Source organism: Cervus canadensis, chromosome 2 (assembly GCF_019320065.1).
Source record: "Cervus canadensis isolate Bull #8, Minnesota chromosome 2, ASM1932006v1, whole genome shotgun sequence".
Classification (NCBI taxonomy): domain Eukaryota; kingdom Metazoa; phylum Chordata; class Mammalia; order Artiodactyla; family Cervidae; genus Cervus; species Cervus canadensis.
The window spans coordinates 39,551,511-39,573,171 of NC_057387.1; the positions used below are offsets into that span (position 1 = coordinate 39,551,511).

General features: G+C 35.1%; 1 protein-coding gene across 1 annotated transcript in view; it reads left to right on the top strand.

The window, feature by feature from the left end:
* Positions 1-658: 658 nt before the first annotated feature.
* The window catches only part of OLFM3 (olfactomedin 3), a 203,157-nt gene continuing 182,154 nt past the window's right edge, over positions 659-21,661 (top strand). The window contains exon 1 of the mRNA XM_043460505.1: positions 659-1,954. Within this exon, the coding sequence (XP_043316440.1) occupies positions 1,886-1,954 (69 nt within the window). The 5' untranslated portion in view covers positions 659-1,885. The remainder of the gene's footprint in view (positions 1,955-21,661) is intronic.

The following is a 21,661-nucleotide window of genomic DNA, read 5'->3' on the forward strand; positions in this document are numbered from 1 at the left end:
ATAAAATTTCCAACAATTGTTATTGTATGGGTCACTGAAAAATACTCTAGACTGATTTACCTTTGATAGATGGATAAAGAAACAAATGTAAAAAGAGAAAAACAGCCTTAAACATGCTTTAGAAAGTTATTCCAAAGACTGTCAGACATAACTCTGAATTTTTATCTATTACCTCCATAGAAAAGTTCTGTTTTCTGTTTAGGCTAGGAAATAATGGAAATTTCAAACTGTGGTTGATTGTCAGGGTTATTGTTGAACTAAAAACCCTCGAATAATTCCACTTCCTTTTTGTTATTCTGCAACCTCTTTTTTTAAAATACATCTCTTCAGAAGAAATTTTCAAATTTATTTTTCTTATTACTTTTCATAGAAAAAAAAGCCTCAAGGTATCATACATACATGCATACATATTCACAATATCAGGATAAAAACAGGTGTAATATGATGCAAATCCTTAGGTATTATAACTTTGAAAAGTATTTGAATCCTAATAGAGATTTCTCTAATTAAAGAAGTCTTCAGTAAAAGTCTGTAGAGATTTTATACATAGTATGTGTCTGACGTCTTAAACAATTTATCCACTCTTTAATGTAGAATAAATGCTCATATTTCCAGTTCACATACTGTAATTCTTAGGAAATATAACTTCTAGAAAAATCAACAGAAAACATAACTCAAGTCATATTAAAGGCACAATTGTATGAGAGAGTTGTTGTCAACTCTTCCCCATCTTTTTATCTTATGGAAAACACTTACTTTTCACAGCTACAAAAACAAAGCTTTTTGAGTACAGTTAAATGGCTCAGGGTATATGAGAGAGTTAGTTTGTCATTTTCTCTCTCTCTGCTCCTGTGAAGCAGCTAGTCTGCCTCTTTGCTCTAGAAAACAAGTATTTGGAAGCTTAGAAATAATGCTTTTACCATCCCACTGTCCATCCATCACTGAATTATACCTCAGGCATAAACACAATCAGATTGACAAGGATATTATTTTTCTGGGAATGACTGTATGAGGGGCCAAAATTTCAGGCGTATAGGGTCACTAGTGGAATATCTCATTTACAAGTTAAAAAAACAAAGCCTCTTCATTTGTTTATTTTGATCATTTTCAGATGATCAAAAGCCCTAGATAGATTAAAAACACATGAATTCCTAACCAAATATACTATTTCAATAGACTAATTAAAATGACAGTGCATATATAATAGCTACAGACTGCATGCTTTGAGAAGAAAATACACATTGATAGTCTGCATTGCAAACTTTCTTTAAAGCACTAAATATGGTATCAGGTCCTCTGTAAATGACAGGAGACGATTTCAGGCACTACTTGTTTCATAATCCTTTATCTAGCTGACTACTTCTCTGCAGATGAAGATGCCAGCAAATGCTGAACTGGAACAGGAGAGTCGATCCTTGTTTGGTTAACAAATTCCTCGCAAAATATCTCCCCAAGCCCCCAGGAGCTGGAGTGATGTCATATCCGTTGTCCAGGTCTCCACACCTCTCTCAGCAGTTGCTCCCTTTATCTTTTTCTTGGGTCAAAACTTTTGAGGTGGGCTGGCTAGATAGCCGCGGGAGAGAGGGTAAACTGGGGCGTGAGGCTTGAAGGCGCTTCAGCACCTCGGTCAGCGCCCACTGCGGCTCAACCCAGCCCGAGCGCTCCCGGACTCCCCGCTCCGAGAATGCCTGCGGAATGATCGCCCCCCAGGGCGGCTGCCGCTGCTGTCGCTGCTGTGGCCACTGCTGCCGCGCCTGCCACTGCCTCTGCCTCCACGCTGCTCTGACTGGCAGGCGGAAAGTGCAACTGACGAAGGAAGGGTCTCTGCAGTGAGAGTGGAGTGGCTACATAAGAGAGTAAAGAGGGGGCAAAAACGCAGATCAGAATGCAGGCGACGTCCAACCTACTCAATCTGCTGCTGCTGTCTTTGCTTGCTGGATTAGATCCTTCCAAGGTACGGGCAATATTTTAACTCTTGTTTGAAATAAATGTGCAATATGTAACAGACCGGCCAAAAATGCACTTAATTATGCAAAAAAAAAAAAAAAGAAAAGAAAAGAAACATTAAAGACAGCTTTTCTAGCAATCCTGTGATGCCTGGCGTATCCCCGCGGCTTGGAAGATAACAAGGTGAACTCCCGGAGGAATAGCTCCTCACGGTAGAGTCCTGGAGAGAGGGGGGAGGGACCAGGAGCGAATATAACGTGGACGGGCAGCGGGCAATGCGGCTCTCCGGAGAATTTAGCTTATGTGATATCCAAGAGCTTAACGTTCTCTTCTGACGTGTAATGCAAAGGAGTTAGCAGTTAAAATAATGCAGTTTGTAATCATGTTTAGGAGATGTGGACCGTTTCTTTGTTGAAAGGAAAGAAGCGTTTTCCAGCTGATTCTGGTCAATAATACTCCCATAGCAGACATGCTGCGGTTTGTGTCCAAAACATTTGGGATGCTGCTTGTAACAGGCGCGGCAGAGCAGCAGAGCTCTCCTCTCTGCCGTGGCTGAGAGGCACCGGGCAAAGGGGCTTGTGTTTGTTTCTTTCTTTTCATTAAGGAAATTAGAGAGCTCTGAGGAAGTTCTGATTACCGGTGTTAAGAAACAGGAAGTGAGAAACCTTTGAAACTAAGGAGGGGAATAGGAAGGATGTGTCCTCTCAGAGCTGTTGAACTCTGAAAATTATCCAGTACTGGCAATTAAAGTGAACGCTAACCTCTTTTGATCAAAAGTCAGACAATATGGAGAAATATTTTCAGCAGTATAAAAGAAAAGTGTTGAGGATAAAGTGGGATAATTTGACAGCATCAGCATTCTAACAAAATTGTAATTATCTGGAATAAGATATAAGGCATCTAGTAAAAAGAGTAAGGAAATACAATTTCAGAAACTATTTTATTTAACTGGTTAAGAATAATTTGACACAATAGGGAAAATGATGTGATGTTACAAAGGTATATTTTTGAATATAGTAAAGTTATTTTAAAATAAACTTGTAGTGAAAAGAAATTGTTTCTTTTCACAATTGAATAGAACTAAGAACTAAGCATAGCCTAATATTGTGGTTGACTGAATATTTCTAGGCCTAAATCAGTACATAGTGAAAATTTAGAATCGTGTCATACATACTTGTAATTATTTCTGCACACTTTTCATATTTAAAGACCTGATGAGAATAAAATAATTTTCTTTTAAAGCTATGGTTATGCTGATATTGACACTGTGAAATTTTCAGGCAGTGTATTGTCTTAATGATCTTAATGGAATATTCTATACACTAAGGTATAGCTTTAAAGCATTTTACATCCAGGTACAAAGTGCTGATTTTGCTTTTATATTTTTAAATTTTTTTTCCACTTTTTTCTCTGGATTTATGGTAACACATTACTTTGCCACTCTCAATATATTATGTTCATTACAGCTCTGAATACATTCTGTTATATAGTTCATTTAGAATATTATTGGTAAATTTTTAAAAAGCAAAGCTAATTACTGAGTTATTACATAAAAAAATCACTAGACAAAGTAAACTTTCTAATTCTTGAAAATGACTTCATAATGCAGAGTTTTACTAACAACTGCATGTTCATTTGATTTTTATGATATCTTTAATGCATAAATATCTTCATTTCTGTACCCCATTCTTCCCCAAATTAAAAATATATAAAGAAGAGCTTCTGATAAATACTGAGATAAATCCTTCAAGAAAATGACCCATTTTTAGTCAACATGATCTTCTAGTATTGATAAGTTTATTTCCATGTATTCAACAACAGAAAACTTTCCTTCAGACTTAATTCTGATTGTTTGATACAACAGAGCTGAGAAATCTAGGAAAGAAAAGGCATATATTAACTTTTCAAACTGTCCTTTCCAGCTTCTAGATACTGCAATACAGTGCAAAGAACACCAGATGGGTATTTGTTCTACACCATTTATGACAATATAGAGAATATTAAAATGCTCATAGGAAGTGATTTTAATGTTGTAAAGTCTTTGGACAGTAGACACATTTTACTTTAAAAAAGTGAACATGTTATGTTTTATCAAACTATTAAGAATCACCAAACTATATCATCTCTCCTCCCCAAAATCACAGATGGTACCACTGAATTCTCAGAATGGTTGTCAGTTAGGTTATGAAATAGAAATTATATCAAATTTTACTTTTTTACTAACTATATATTTTAGATAATAAAATAAGCATCCATAATGCAAATTGTTTGGTAAAATTGAAATTAAATTCTAATAATACAATAGCACACAAGACCAGTTTGTGGATAAATAAATAATAATTAAGTAATGAAACAAATATACAAAAATTCTAAATAGCTAATTTTTTTATATATTAACCTGTCAGGGCTGATATATTTCAAAATCATATTTTTAAATAAATCCATTTAAGTATTCTTCTCTATTATTACATTTTACATTTATACTATATATAAATCATGCATGGATACACACAAACTGGCAAAATAGGAAAGCTATTAAAATGGAATAGACTTTTTTTAGGTAGAGGGTTATCATATATATCGAATATTGGATAACTAAATTTTAGCGCATGCTTATTATATATTAATTTATCTGGAACAAAAAGGCCTTCCAACAATAGTACCAATTCCGTTTCATAGAAGACTATATTATATTTATGTTTATGATCATTCTTCCTGAGATTGAAACTTCCAGATCATATATGACTTTATGAAGTGCTTAGGTATCACCATCTTATGGTAAGATAAATTACTTGAAAGTCAATTTTATATTTAAATTTTAAAAATCAAAACATTTATATTTATAGGATGAACTTACTTTTAGCATGCATTTACTTTCTTTTCCCTCATTTAAAATACCAGAAAATTGGTAAGATTAGTATTTTCTTTCAGCAAAGGAAGGCAATTCAATATTAATCAATTATTTGTATTTTACATAGACAGATTATCAATTTTCCTCTCAAAAAATCATGAGAATTATGTTTTCTTAATTAAAATCTTAATAACAACTTTCCAGTTCCATTTAGAAAAACTCATGGGTGTATCACTTTGCCTATTTTAAGAGCTATCAAATAATTTCGCTTGTAATGGAGTATCTGAACTACAGGCAATGTGCCAAATCATCATTCATTCAATAAATAAAGAAAAACCTAAAGCTTGTAAGAATTGAATGATTGAAGAGAAAGGACTATTTCTGTGTAGGAAATTCCTGAGGGTGGCTGCTAGATGGCATCTCTGTGCTTTGAAACTGAAGGCAGAGTTTAGTAATGACCTTGATAGTGGGAGAGTGAACCTCTTTTTCTTTTACAAGAATATCTTTAGCAGACCATTATTTGAACATTATAACAAAACAGTCATCCCTTGAAACGGAACCATGAATCTCTCTGCTCTGCAATGCTGAATTATAAAGAAAGGAGGTATAAACGTGACCGTGCAGATTTCAAGCAGAACATTTATACCAGGTTCAGACACTTGGGGAACAGTTAAAAAGAGGTAACATAGGCACAGCCACACGTTGCAGTGACTGTTAATACTTTAAGCAGTCGTTCATGTGTGATAAATACATTGCGAAATGCCCCGGCATGCTTAGATTGAGAAAGCAGTCACTATACCCTTACCTAGAAATATTTTAAAGATCTTATTACCATGGTACTTGCTGACACCACAGACATAAAATGAAACAATGATTCAGCAATAATCTTCAACACCAAACTGTTTTTTCTCTCCAAAACAACTCGGCCCATTAGAATTCTTGCTTTAAATAAGACAGTTGTGTTAAGCCATATAAACATGATAGGAAGTAAGAGAATTTCAATAATTATACTGTTAAATCTTCATAACATAAGATGTTATGTGCCCATGTAAAAGTGCCTTTGTATTTTGGTACTGCTAAAGAAAATTATCAAAGACCTAAATTGGCTAGGGGTGGCTTTAGTACATAAATCTAGTTAAAGTTCATGTTTTTGTAGTTTTTAAATGAAAATGATAACAGCTAAAACAGCAAGAGAAATAAACTGAGATCGGTATCACTTTGCTTTAAAAGTCACCTTTTAAAGGTGACTTAAAAATCTATCTTCTCCTGTAACTCCTGTTTGCCAGAGACACCCTCTATACAACAGGATCAACTCATATTAGAACAGAAAATACTAATCGAAAGAATCTGGCAGGGACCTGTAATTACACACCAATAAACTCTGATATGGTAAAAAAGTGAAAAGTTCAATACAGTCCATCTATGTTTTGAAAAAGTAAATGACCTCCCTACTCCCATTCTATCACATCCTTCTTAACACAATTAACATTTATTTTGAAATGTAAATATTCTTTCTTCCTCTTTCAGTAACTTGACAAGGTTAAAATGGTACTGCTCTCCTATATTTTTCTTTGAAAATTCTCATTCTTTGTAATTTTCTGACAACTCTTTTTAGAAAATGAGTATTGTGATGACTTCTCTGCTGGGATGGAAAGCAGCACCAGAGGGAGAAACAAAGGGGTCAGAATTCCAGACAAGACCCTCATTTCTCACCCCAGCTTTGCCGCTAATGTGTATATATGTGTGTGTTTATTACATATGTGCTCATGCTCAGTCGCTAAGTTGTGTTCTACCCTTTGTGACCCCATGGACTGTAACTCATCAGGCTCCTCTGCTCAAGGAATTTTCCAGCCAAGAATACTGAAGTGGGTTGCCATTTCCTATTTCAATTACATATATATAGTATAATAAATATACACACATATATAACTTTGTGAAGCTTTGATCTCAGTGCTCTCACTTGTAAAAATGAGAAACTGACATGTTCTTTTAATTTATATAGGAGTATAACTGATTTACAGTGTTGTGTGCATGTTCTGTATATAAGCTCATTTGTATCATTTTTTAGATTTCACATGTAGCTGATAGCATATGATATTTGTCTTTTTCTAATTTTACTCAGTATATCACAACCCCTAGATCCATCTATATTGTATCAAATGGCACTATTTCAGTCTTTTTAATGGCTGAGTAATATTCCATTGTATATACATATCACATTTTTTATCCATTCCTCTTTGATGGACATTTTAGGTTACTTCCATGTCTTGGATATTATAAATAATGCTGCAATGAACTTTGGAGTGCATATTTCTTTTCAAATCATAGTGTTCTCTGGATATATGCCCAGGAGTGGGATTGCTGAATCATATGGTGGCTCTATTTTTTTTTTAAGGACCCACCATACTATTCTCCATATGGGATATACCAATTGACATTGCCACCCACAGAATAGGGTTCCCTTTTCTCCATACCCATTCCAACATTTGCTCTTTGTAGACATTTTGATGATGACCATTCTGACCTCTGTGAAGTGATACTCCACTGTAGTTTCAATTTGCATTTCTCTAATACTTAGGAATGTTGAGCACCTTTACATGTGCTTCTTGGCCATCTCTGTATGTCTTCTTTGGGGAAAAAAAATGTCTATTTAGATCTTCTGCCTATTTTTTGGATTGGGTTGTTTGTTTTTATGATATTGACCTGTATGAGCTGTTTGTATATTCTGGAGCTTAAGCCCTTGTTGGTCGCTTCATTTGCAAATATTTTCTCCTATTCTGTAGGTTGTCTTTTTGTTTCACTTACGGTTTCCTTTGCTGTGGAAAAGTTCTTAAGTTTAATAAGACTCTATTTATTTTTATTTCCACTACCTAAGAGGTGGATCCAAAAAGATATATGCTGTGATTTATGGCAAAGTGCATTCTTCCTATGTTTTCCTCTAAGAGTTTTATAGTATCTGGTATTACATTTAGGTCTTTAATCCATTTTGAGTTTAACATTTGTGTATGGTGTTAGAGAATGTTCTAATTTTGTTTGTTTACATATAGCTCTCTAGTTTTTCCCAGTGCTACTTATTGAAGAGGCTGTCTTGTCTCCATTGTATACCCCATCTCCTTTGTCGTAGATTAATTGATCATAGGTGTATGAGTTCATGTCTGGGCTTTCTGTCTTGTTACATTGATCTATAAATCTATCTTTGTGCCAGTATCATTTTTTTTTTTTTACTGTAGCTTTACAGTCTAGTCTGAAGTCAGGGAGCATGATTCCTCCAGTTCCATTTGTCTTTCTCAAATTTCCTTTGACTATTTGAGGTCTTTTGTGTTTTCTGGGCTCCAAAATCACTGCAGATGGTGATTGCAGCCATGAAATTAAAAGACGTTTATTCCTTGGAAGGGAAGTTATGACTAACCTAGACATCATATTAAAAAGCAGAGACATTACTTTGTGAACAAAGGTCCGTCTAGTCAAGGCTATGGTTTTTTCCAGTGATCATGTATGGATGTGAGAGTTGGACTATAAAGAAAGCTGAGCACTGAAGAATTGATGCTTTTGAACTGTGGTATTGGAGAAGACTCTTGAGAGTCCCTTGGACTGCAAAGAGATCCAACCAGTCCATCCTAAAGGAGATCAGTCCTGGGTGTTCATTGGAAGGACTGATGTTGAAGGTGAAACTCCAATATTTTGGCCACCTGATGCAAAGAGCTGACTCACTGGAAAAGACCCTGATGATGGGAAAGATTGAGGGCAGGGGGAGAAGGGGACGACAGAGGATGAGATGGTTGGATGGGATCACCGACTCAATGGACATGGGTTTGGGTGGGCTCCAGGCGTCGGTGATGGACAGGGAGGCCTGGCATGCTGCGATTCATGGGGTCACAAAGAGTTGGACATGACTGAGTGACTGAGCTGAACTGTGTCTTCATACAAATATGACACTATACACACAGAATGCTATTAGAGCTCATCAATGAATTTGGTAAAGCTGTAGGACACAAAATTAATAAAAAGATATCTCTTGCATTTCTATACGCTAACAATGAAAGATCATAAAGAGAAATTAAGGAAACAATCCTATTCACTGTCATATCAAAAAGAATAAAATACCAAGGAATAAACCTACCTAAGGAAATAGCAACCCACTCCAGTATTCTTGCCTGGAGAATCCCACAGACAAAGGAGCCTGGTGGGCTTCAGGCCATGGGGTGGCAAAGAGTCGGACATGACTGAGCAACTGACACACACAAGAAAGCGAAAGACCTGTACTCTGAAAACTATTAGACCCTGGTGAAAGAAATTGAGTATGACATAAGCAGATGGAAAGCTATATTATGTTCTTGGATTTAAGGAATCAATATTATCAAAATGACTACACTGCCCAAAACAATCTGCAGATTCAATGCAATATCCTATCAAATTATCAATGGCATTTTTTGCATTACTAGACCAAAAAAATCTACATATTCTTGAAATTTCTTTGTTAAATTCTAGAATGGCTCCATGCTATGGTCTGTATGTCTGTGCCCCCCTCCCCTTCCCACAAGTCATATGTTGAAACCTAATCCCAAGGTGATGATATGAAAATATGAGGCATTTGGGAGGTGATTAGATCATTAACATGGAGTCCTCATGAATGAGATTAGAGTTATTATACAAGAGACCACAGGGTGATAGTTCACTCTTTCAACCATGTGAGAATGTAAGAAGTCTGGGACCTGGAAAAAGGAACTCAACTGGTCAGCTGTAACATTGGGCTTGAACTTCCAGCCTTCAGAATTGTGAGAAGTAAGTATCTGTTTACAAGACACCCAGTCTGGTTAATTTTGTTATAGTAGTCCAAACAGACTAAGATATTCTGTTTAATAATGCTTGACCATTCATCAAAAATTAGCAGATTCTTTTGTAGAGTCTAGCTTCTAAGATCACAAATTTTGAGAGCCCTGAGAGCTGCACTCTCCTGGCCTAATCACCTCCCAAAGGCCCCGTGTCCTTATATCATCACCTTTGGCATTAGGATATCAACTCATGAGTTTAGGGAGAGAGAAACATTCAGATCATAGCAGTAATGGAGAAATGACCACTTCTATAAACATAATTCTCTTTTCTCTTGGATTGTTTTCCACTTCCTCTGTTTATACTGGTTCCCTTGCTTTTCTCAATAGAGACTTTACTATAAACTCCTTATAAAGACTTGACCCTTAATTAGACACAATAACATTGCTCTTGATTTGCACATCCAAATAAAAATCCACCTAAGTAATTCAAGAATTGATTATTTCATATGAAGGTTAAAAATAGATGAGAGCAATTACATAATATCTAGATAGACCCTATCCATGACCAACTAATATTTAAGAAATGTAGTATTTCAAAACCACCTGCAAGCCATACTGCAGTGAGGTTTAAAACACATGTTACTTAGACTGCAAGCCATTCTGGAGAAAGGTGGGGGGGTTCCAAGATACAGAAATAAAGTAAGATCAATTCAGTCAACAGTGCCGATAATATAAATGGTGCTAATATTAATAAAAATACTAAAAAATGTTTTCAAAAGAATATAGTTTTCTAAAAACACTTATCTTTTGTGCTTTAAAAACAAGGTGTTATATAGCATATGTCACAAAGTTATGCCTTCTGTCATTCTCATACCAAGCTTTCAGAAGAATAAAAATAATTCCAGAAAAAGGGATCACAGATGCTGCTATGTTCTTGCTTCTGCCTCTTCCTGGAAAGCTCTATCCTTCTTCCCCATGTCAAAAGTTTACCTATACTTTAAGATGCAACTTAAAATGTCACTTCTTCCAGAAATTCTTTCCTGACACTCTCTGCACCCCAGGAGGAGGTAAGCCTGATAAACTAAGAACTCGTATAAGAAAAGAATCATGTTTTATTTATCTTTGCATCTACAGCTGCTGGCACTGTGTTTGACACAGAATAGGTGTTCAGTGAACACAGAATAAATTGGATTTCTTCCCCTCCTAGATTTGTAAAACACTCTCTCCAATCACCCTTAGTATACTTACCACTTTCTTTAAAACAACAAACAAAAAAAAAAAAAGAGAGAGAGAAAAAAACAAACAAAAAAACAACTGGGTATTTACCATAATGTATCTTCCCTACTAAATTATAATGTAGCTCTGTGTCATTTGTGGTCATGATCTTATCCTTTCCTATCTATCAACTAGCACAGTGCCTATTCAGATATGGAATTTATCAACACTTGCTGAATGAACACATGAAGAAATGAAGCAAAAACCTTAAAGTCCTAGGTTAAATGACTCAAATCTGTGTTCTTTGTCCATGTGCTCATTAGATAATATATTAGGGGTAGGGAAGTAAGATTAATTTTAAGAACCCTGTTTTTTAAGGGATTGGAACTCATACCAGGTTATTTATATTGAAGAATGCTGCAAGATTATATCTTTTTAAATTTTTGATTAATTTCCTGTCCTGTCTCCCTATCCTTAGTTCTACGTTTTTACTTCTCAGAACTTTCAGGGATGCTGCAAACTCAATACTCCTGTGAACTACTTGCATGTTTCATGATGCTTGTCATAAAATCCTCTTATTCCTAGTGTATGTATAAGGGTCTATCATATTTACATAAGTTTATGAGTCTAAACATTTTATTGTTTTGACTACATTTATTTTACGTAATGTCTTACCTTACTAGATAAATTAGTATATTATCTATATTTCTCCTGCTCTTTTAGGGGCTGAGTTATTTTTTAAGGACCTAAAGTATTCCATTGAAACTATTATCTTACTATATACTCTTACAATAGTCCATAGAAAGAGATGTAATATTGGCTTCATATTTGTACTACATGCCTATATGAGCACACCACCACCAAAGAAAATAAAGTTAAATAATTAAAAACAAATAGAGGTAGAGTTAGATTTATCTGGATTAAATATAATCAGAAATACAACTTTTTATATTTAACTTTACAGGTTAAAATGGTCTGAAAAGAAATATCAGTAATAAAATTGTTTCAACCGCCCAAATAAACAGCTATCTAGATAACCCCATTAGGGAGGACATAAATTGAATAGACAATCCTTTTCATTTTCCAACTAAATTGAAGATGATTAAGAAGTATTATCCTGTAATGACTTAAATAGCATTACTAGAGGGACCAGTTCCAAAAGGCAGGATTTCTTCAAATAGAGATCAATATTGGAAATGTTGATTCACTGACACCAAAATGTCACTGGTGAAATGTTGCCTTACAAAAGATGCCGTCACTTCTGGGAAAGTTCACATCTACATGGGTTTTGTGGCACCATGACCACATCTTAGTGCATGTTTTGTAGTACTGAACAAACCAAAATATCATCAAGCTCAAGACACAATAAAGACTTTTCACTATACTTAGTTTATTATTTATATTTTGCTACAGATATATTCTTCTCTCTACAGTAATCTGAGTCCTAGACAAAGTCAGGGAATAAAATGACTCTAGTTTGATTTCCACATACCTTAAAAGTCTCTGAGAAGGAAATGGCAACCCACTCCAGTGTTCTTGCCTGGAGAATCCCAGGGATGGGAGCCTGGTGGGCTGCTGTCTATGGGGTCGCACAGAGTCGGACATGACTAGAGCGACTTAGCAGCAGCAAAAGTCTCTAGGAATAAGTAAGACAAAACCTACAGAGAACTATAAAGCTAAGGCCAAAAGGTATTTATAATATATAGTGACTCAAACCAGGGCATAAGGTGCTTGAGAGTGAGGAATCAAGTGGATTGAAGGAGTCAATAATTATTAGTAGTACCACCATTGGTGCCAAAGCATCATGACTTCCCTATCAGCCAAAGTGAGAAGACACTTCATATATAAATATTTGTCCTAAAATTAAAAGGGAGCTTAAAAAGTGATGACATTATAAATGAACTTACATGGAACATGGAGTTGAACACATTCAAATATAGTGAAAAGGTAAAGGGTTGAGGGGAGGTAAGTATTTATCCACATGTCAGGGATGCAACTTTTACAGACATATAAATTTGTCAATGCTTATTTAAGCATTTTGAGTGAAATGTATTGCTCCCTACCAACACCACACACACACACACACACACACACACCTAAAGATGAATGCATTCATTAATCTGAGACTTTGTTGCCCTTCCATTACTGTTCAGAATAGGGTCTCTAACTTAGTCCAATTAATATTTATCTCCTGGTAAGAAGAAACAGAAGCAAGAAAAAGGCAGGGAAGCATTCTTACATTCCGTTTCCTTTACTCACATCTCAACACTGCAGACGGACATACAGTAGAAACATACTCCATTTTGTCCATTTTTACACAGTTATTTCTTTTGGAAAATATACTTCTCAAGGGACTCAATCTAATTAGTATTAATTTAACATATAAAATGAAGATAAAGGAACAGAGGAACCATATCAAATTCAGAACAAATTATATAATAATTAGGAAATTATAAAGTTCATATTGGTATGAACAGAGCACTAAATTAGGGGTTAGAATATCTGAGGCCTAATATCAACACTGCAACTATCTAGCTCTATGGCTTTAGGAAATTGACTAAACCTTTTTGATTTCTATTTCCTCATTTGAAAAATAAGGATGTTGAACCAAATGCTCTTTTGTATTGGTAGGTCATCCTAAAATGGGGAATATTTATTTCTTCTAAATGTATACCATCACCTATTCATCCTCCTTCCTTCTGCTTACAGACAGTCAGGTTATGAAAATTAAGAATATAGTCTATATTTCTTCTACTTTACTCCTAAAAATCAAAGTTATATCACTGAGAAAACTGTAACAATCCAGCTGGGGATATACAGTGACACACACACAAAAAATGTAAAAACACATAGCTCATATCATATCCTAAGTGTTACAACTTATTTAACATTTATTTTGTATCATTCCTTTTCATTAACTTTTGAAGATGTAATGAAAAATAAAGGAGTGAATGACTATGTTTCTACTGTCATTATCAAACAATATTTAAAACTAAATACACTCCTAGATTTACAGGAAATATAAAGGCCATCTATTTTAATTCTTCATAATGGCAAAAATTGCCTCTAGCATAACTGATAGATGGTTAGTTAGCTTATGTCTATATGTTTTTAGACAAATAGCTTAGTCTATTTGGTAGTAGTATAGTATCCATGAAATTATACTATTTTTAATTGAGAATAACAGAAATTTTTATTGAGTTATGACTTACAATGATATTTTCCAATAATGAGCTATGGTTCTTTATGTTGCTAAATATAGTAAGGAAAAAAAAATGAACTATAGTAGACAGAATAAGGTCCTCCCAATGATGTTCATATCCTAATCCACAGATCTTGTGAATATGTTACCTTACATAACCAAAGGGAATTTGCATATTTGACTAAATAAAGAGTCTTCAGATGGGAAGATTACCCTGAATTTTCTGATGGGATCATGTAACCAAAACATTCCTTTGCAAAGCAAAGAAAACCATAAACAAAACAAAAAGACAACCGAGAGAATGGGAGAAAATATGTGTAAATGAAGCAACTGACAAGGAATTAAGCTCCAAAATTCACAAACAGTCCATTCAGCTCCATACCTGACAACTTTAACCCCTTATAATTATACAGTAGAAATGACAAATAGAGTCAAGGGATTAGATCTGACAGATAGAGGGCCTGAAGAAATGTGGATGGAGGTTCATAACATTGTACTGGAGTCTATGATCAAAACAATCTCCAAGAAAAAGAAATTCAAAAACGGAAAATGGTTGTCCAAGGAGGGCTGAGACAAGAAGAGAAGTGAAAGACACGAATAGGAAAGATATACCCGTCTGAATACAGAGTTCCCAAAAACAGCAAGGGGAGATAAGAAAGCCTTCCTAAGTGATGGAGACAAAGAAATAGATGAAAGCAATAGAGTGGGAAAGACTAGGGATCTCTTCAAGAAAATTAGAGATACCAAGGGAACACTTAATGCAAAGATGAGCACAATAAAGGATAGAAATGGTATGATCATAACAGAAGCATCAGATACTAAGAAGCGGTGGCAAGAATAAACAGAAGAACGATTTGAAAAAGATCTTCTTGACCCAGATAACCATGATGGTGTGATTACTCCCCTAGAGCCAGACATCCTGGAATAACAAGTCAAGTAGGCCTTAGTAAGCATCACTACAAACAAAACTAGTGGAGGTGATGGAATTCCAGCTGAGCTATTTCTTATCCTAAAAGATGATGCTGTGAAAGTGCTGCACTCAATATGCCAGCAAATCTGGAAAACTCTGCAGTGGCCACAGGACAGGAAAAAGTCAGTTTTTATTCCAAACCCAAAGAAAGGCATTGCCAAAGAATTGTTCAAACTACCACACAATTGCACTCATCTCACACACTAGCAAAGTTATGCTCAAAATTCTCCAAGCCAGGCTTCAACAGTACAGGAACTATGAACATCCAGATGTCTGAGCTGGATTTAGAAAAGGCAGAGGAATCAGAGATCAAATTGCCAACATCCACTGGATCATCGAAAAAGCAAGAGAGTTCCAGAAAAACATCTACTTCTTCTTTATTGACTATGCCAAAGCCTTTGACCATGTGGATTACAGCAAACTGTGGAAAATTCTTCAAGAGATGGGAATCCCAGACCACCTGACCTGCGTCCTGAGAAATCTGTATGCAGGTCAGGAAGCAACAGTTAGAACCAGACATGGAACAATGGACTGGTTCCAAAGTGGGAAAGGAGTATGTCAAGGCTGTATATTGTCACCCTGCTTATTTTACTTCTATGCAGAATACATCATGCAAAATGCTGGGCTGGATGAAGCATAAGCTGGGATCAAAATTGCCAGGAGAAATATCAATAACCTCAGATATACAGATGACTCCACCCTTATGGCAGAAAGTGAAGAGGAGCTAAAGAGCCTCTCGATGAGGATGAAAGAGAAGAGTGAAAAAGCTGGCTTAAAAGCTCAACATTCAAATAACTAAAATCGTGGCATCTGGTCTCATCATTTCATGGCAAATAGATAGGGAAACAATGGAAACAGTGACAGACTTCATTTTCATGGCCTCCAAAATCAGTGCAAATGGTGACTGCAGCCATGAAATACAAGATGATTGCTCCTTGGAAGAAAAGTTATGACAAACCTTTATAAAGCATATTAAAAAGCAGAGACATTACTTTGCTGACAAATGTACATATAGTCAAAGTTATTGTTTTTCTATTAGTCATATATGGATGTGAGAGTTGGACCATAAAGAAACCTGAGTGCCAAAGAACTGAGCTACAGTGTTGGAGAAGACTCTTAAATGTCACTCGGACTGCAAGGTGACCAAATCAGTTAATCCCAAAGGAAACCAGTCATGGGTATTCATTGGAAGGACTGAGGCTGAAGCTGAAACTCCAATACTTTGGCCACCTGATGTGAAGAACTTACTCATTGGAAAAGATCTTGATGCTCGGAAAGATTGAAGGCAGGAGGAAAAGGGGATAACAGAGGATGAGATGGTTGGATGGCATCACTGACTCGATGGACATGAGCTTGTGCAAGCTCTGGGAGTTGGTAATGGACAGGGATGCCTGACATGCTGAGTCCATGGGGTTACAAAGATTCGGACAATACTGAGTGACTGAACTGAGTTTGATTCCAAAGGGAGGAAAAAAGTTAATGTCCCAACTCAAAGGCATTTAAGGAGAAGGAATTTTCTCTTATTCAGTTTTTTTTTTTGTTGTTGTTCTATTTAAGACCTCAGCTGATTGAACAAGGCCCATCTACATCTGGGAAAGCAATCTGCTTTACTGAGTCTACCAATTCAATTCTTAGTCTCATCCACAAACACCCTCACAGGCAGACCCAAAATAATGTTTGATGAAATACAGGTACACCCCATGGCCTAGTCAAGTTGACACCTAAAATTAGTCATCACAATAGTAAATTAAAAAAAAAATCTATATAGCTATATATCTAATTGTCTCTATATCATATCAATCTATCTAATCTCATGTCTAGTTATCTAGCTAGTTTTGAAATCATCTACCTATTTCAATTATCAAAAGAGTAATTAGTGAAATCCCAACATCTATCTTAACCCCAAGATTTCTACAACTGTATTTTGATTATCTGTCCCTGCCTCAATCATATCATGCTGATTGAGCTCCCATGAAAGTCACACTGAAGATTCTTTGAATCATAGATTGCATAGATTGCATATTTATGCATCATGCATAAATATATTATTACTCAATTATTAAAATCATTGTAAATCCCTTGATCACAAATCTGTTCTCAGGATAGTTTCCTCTTAATAAAATACATGAAAATCCCAACATAATGTTGAAATTGAAGCCACAGAGTTCAAATCACATAAATGGGTTGCCATGTTGCAACAAAGGTAACAAAATAACTAAGGTAATCCTGCTATAGAAGTTTGGGGTTAATCACTAATTACATAATATGTGCATCACTAGGGATGTTTGAAAGACTTTCACCATATTTGTAGAATGTTTGCCATGTACCAAGAACTATCTGAAATCTAAAGATATAGCAGTGACCAAGAAGACAAAAGCTCTGCCCTCATAAAATTAGTCTAAATAAAAAATAATAAGCAAATATATGTTTCAAAGTAATACACTATGTGGAAGAAAAGTGAGACAAAGTACAGTGATAAGCAGTGGTACATTATGGGGTAGCAACAAACAGAATAGGTTCCATAGTACACATGATACTTGAGCAAAAAAATAAAGAAGGTGAGATAATAAAATACAAATATCTGCAAGAAAAGAATTCCAGGCACAGAAAAACTGTGTTCATTAAAGCAAGAGCATATATGGTAATTTTGGGGAAAAGCAAGGAGACGAGCAAACAAGGGAATTGAGCAAGTGGAAGACTAACAGACAATGAGGCCTGATTATGTAGATCCCTGGAAGTGGTTTCACAGATTCTGAGGGGATAGGAAGCGTCAGTGGATTTTGAGCAAAGATGGGAATGAAATGTATTTCTCTTAAAACGATCACTTTGGCTGCTCTGTGAAGAATTTATTTCTAGTGTTAAGGGAAAAAGTAGAGAGACCATGTGACATAAAAATTAAGTTAATGTTGATGGTGGCTAGAATTTGTGAATGCACTGGAAATTGGTTATAAGAGGTCTTTGACTTAAGCTCCTGGAAAGAAATGTGTCCCCTGAGATGCAAACAAACAAATTAAACTGAACAAAACAAAACCACTGGGAGAGGAGATTAGGAGTTTGATTTTGGACATAAATTTTAAATGTCTATTAGACATCCAAATAGATTGTTTGAGTGTTGGGAGTTGATATCTGGAGTCCACTGGAGATGTCTGGACTGAATGTATCATTTTGGGAATCATTCATACCTATACAATATTTAAGCCCATGAAACTGGAGGGGATCACCAAGAGCAGTAGCCAGACCACTATGCCTCAAATATTTAGAGCTTAAAAGCTGAGGGACAACAAGCAATATAAACTGAGTAGTCCATAAGATAGGGAGAAAACTAGAAGATACTGTCCTGAAAACAACATGAAGAAAATGTCTTAAGGAGAAAGATTTATTAAATTGCTAAATTATCATATGCTTCATATGGGCTAAGTAACATGAAAATTGAAAATTATTTATATAGTCTTTATAAATAGAAATAATTAATGACACTGATAAGTGGTTTCAGTAGATGGATGGGGGCAACATTCTCATTTTAATGGAGTCAATAAAGTATGGAAGAAGAGCAATTTGAGATAGAGATAAATGACTTGTAGGAGTTTTGCTATGTAGGGAAGAGAAATTGGGTATACCTAGAGGAAGATACAGCATCAGACATGTTTGTTTCTTCTTGATGTCTAAAATTAGAAAAATAGCACCATATTATAATGCTGATTGGAATAATCTATGAGAGGTTGGTTTTAAATAGGAACACAGATAATTCTATGGGAAGAAGTGGAAAGGCAAAGTATATATGTACAAATGTTGGCAGATTAGATGCAAGCATGTGGAAGCTCTCTTGTCATTGCTTTTATCTTCTCAGTGAAATAGAAAACATAGTCATCAGCTGAAAGTGAGAGTGAATTATTGGTAGAGAGATAAAAAGAAGATCCTGAAGACTGCAATTAGGAGCAAAGAGCACTTTTCCACTGCCAGATTTAGTAATAGAGGAGTGTGGCAAAGGCTTTGAGCTTACTTTAGAAGTAGCTGTGTACTCAGAGGAAAACCTGAGATTTCAGTAAAAGTAAAAAGGTGAAAGAAATTTTCAGGGAAGTGAGCAGACGTGAGGGAATGTCACAGTTGATTGACTGTGAGTTTCTCACATGTTGCTTTCTGCATTAAATCAATAATGAATCTTTCATGTACACTGAAAGACAGAAAGTCTGAGTTTTCCCCAGGAACTAGTTATTTTTTTCACTGACTTTATGAAAAGGTTGAGCAAGTTCAAATATCTCCAGATATGGAAAACGTACAGAGCCATAAACTAGTTGGAGGGCATTCGATAAAAATGATAGTAGAAAGTAGAAAGATGTATCACTCCCTCCCATTTTACTCTGGGTTAGATTTATCTTGGACGTCACATCATACTCGAGGGAAGATTCATCCATTTAGTCTTAGAAGTAGATACGGTATAACCAGGAAAGAATGGCAGAGCTAACAGCAAGCAGTTATATATTTTAAATATAATGGGTCAAAACTCTATCCTGAAAGCTACCTTGGAACATTTTTAAAGCAATACAAGAAAGGTGTATTACTGATTGAAATGAGAGATACCAGTTCTAAACAGCAATGTTCCTGTGTCCAAGAGGTCAGATTGTTTCAGCTTCAAATACATAGGAAATCTGGGTTCACATTTGTTTCTTCCATAAATCCTGCAACCAAAATAAAATCTTACTACAGTGCACTGTATTAATGGAGATAAATTTGTTGTTTGTTATATTTAGTAGTTTACTGCTGCTTTAGCCTATGCTTATGGAGACAATCGGAGAAGGCAATGGCACCCACTCCAGTACTCTTGCCTGGAAAATGCCATGGACGGAGGAGCCTGGTAGGCTGCAGTCCATGAGGTCGCGAAGAGTCGGACACGACTGAAGTGACTTAGCTTAGCTTAGCTATGGAGACAATGCTTATATATGGCTCTTCATCAGTTATATGATGTCTTTCTAATTATCAAACAAACATAAAAGAAGAAAAATGTTAAGTTTACTTTTATGTGACTAAAGCAAAGGAAAAAACGGGATCTATGGGACGTTCTTCTCATTTTCCTTGCTATTGGGTGACATTATAATAATCAAAAGAATGTGTAAGGTAATGTAACAATGTTGAGAAATAGAAAATGGAATATTAAAGCATATGCCTGTGTATGTGTATAAGTGTGTTTGTGTGTGACAGAGGAAGTTTTATTGGATAACTACTAGAATAAAACCTCAACAATCCAAACTAATTACACCAATTATGAAAGTAAACAGCATGAATTGCAAAATATTTATAAATGCAGCTTATTTCCAAATCACATAACAAACTTAGTTAGTCCTACAAATTGTATTTGAACTCTTGCCTAACTCTTGTTCTAATCTTTAGAACTCATTACAAAAGCAGATGAAATGACTTTCAAATTATCCTATCAATTGAATAAACAAGAGTAATTTAAATTTCCTGTCAAAATTATGCTAACATTTTTTAAAGCTTGTTTCCTTCCTTCCTTGTTTCTCTTCTTTTATCCTTTTATGCAAAGAAAATGTCATCTTTAACCTGTCACAATTATTACATGGTCCAAATGATAGGAAAATACTGCAAAAAATAATATTTATTGATTGAAATTGTAATAAATTACTTGTCTTGCTTGAAGCATGTTACTTCTCTCTAAATCATACATTTTTTTTTTTCAGTAATACAATGGAGAAAATGACACTTCCCTTATGGGACTAGATGAAAGTTAAATAAGATAACCTTTGGAAGCACCAAGTCCATGGCTTGGCATTTAGAAGGTGCTAAATAAATAGCTTCTTTTTTTTAGTAAATCAGTGTTCAAAAAACATTGCTTGTGCTATATGTCCTACTTCTTCACTAAATGTGCTAAATTTGTTAGCTGAAATTATTCAGTTTCTCTTATTCAATTTTACATTATTTCCAGTGTACTTCTGAAAACAGAAAATACACATTTCTTTCAGAATCTCTCAACCTGTCCTTATCCCCATCATCATAGAGTTGAGATTACCTTTTGAAACAGTGGTGTGTAATTGTTTATATTCAGATAACCAAAAGAGAAAAGAAAGAAACATTCTTCACAGCAGAAAAGGCTATGTCTATAGGAACAAATCAAGACCACAATTATTTTAAAAAATAACAACCGATAATTTGCCACAACGGTTGACAAGAGAGAGGTGAATGGAAGCAATTTTATGTTTTATCTTTACTTGCTTACAGACTACCTCTGATCTTTTGAACACTGACTGTTAGCATTAATATTAAAAATCTTTTGATAAAATACAATAGAACTGGATTAACAAATGACCCCTAAAATCCTGAAATGTATTTTAATTCAACAAATCTTTGCTAAGCACATACTCCAGATGCTTTGATTTTAGTTTAGTTTAGTTTTTTTTTCCCCAAATTTTCTGTCTTTTTGTAGTCATACCCTACTTGTTATTTATCCAAATCACAGTAAATGCTCAAGGGAAAACAAATGAATTTAAATTTCAGTTGATTGTAAATCAGCTCTTTAGAAAACTATATCAAAGAACTCAAAGATTAATTAAAGATGAAAATAAAGTACTAGTTATTTAACCAAAAACATAAATAAATAAAGATGCCAAAATAGAGTAAATTTGGTTACTGAATCATCAGAGAACTCTACCCAAATGTTATAGTCAAAATGTTAAGATTACGAGAAAGTTTGA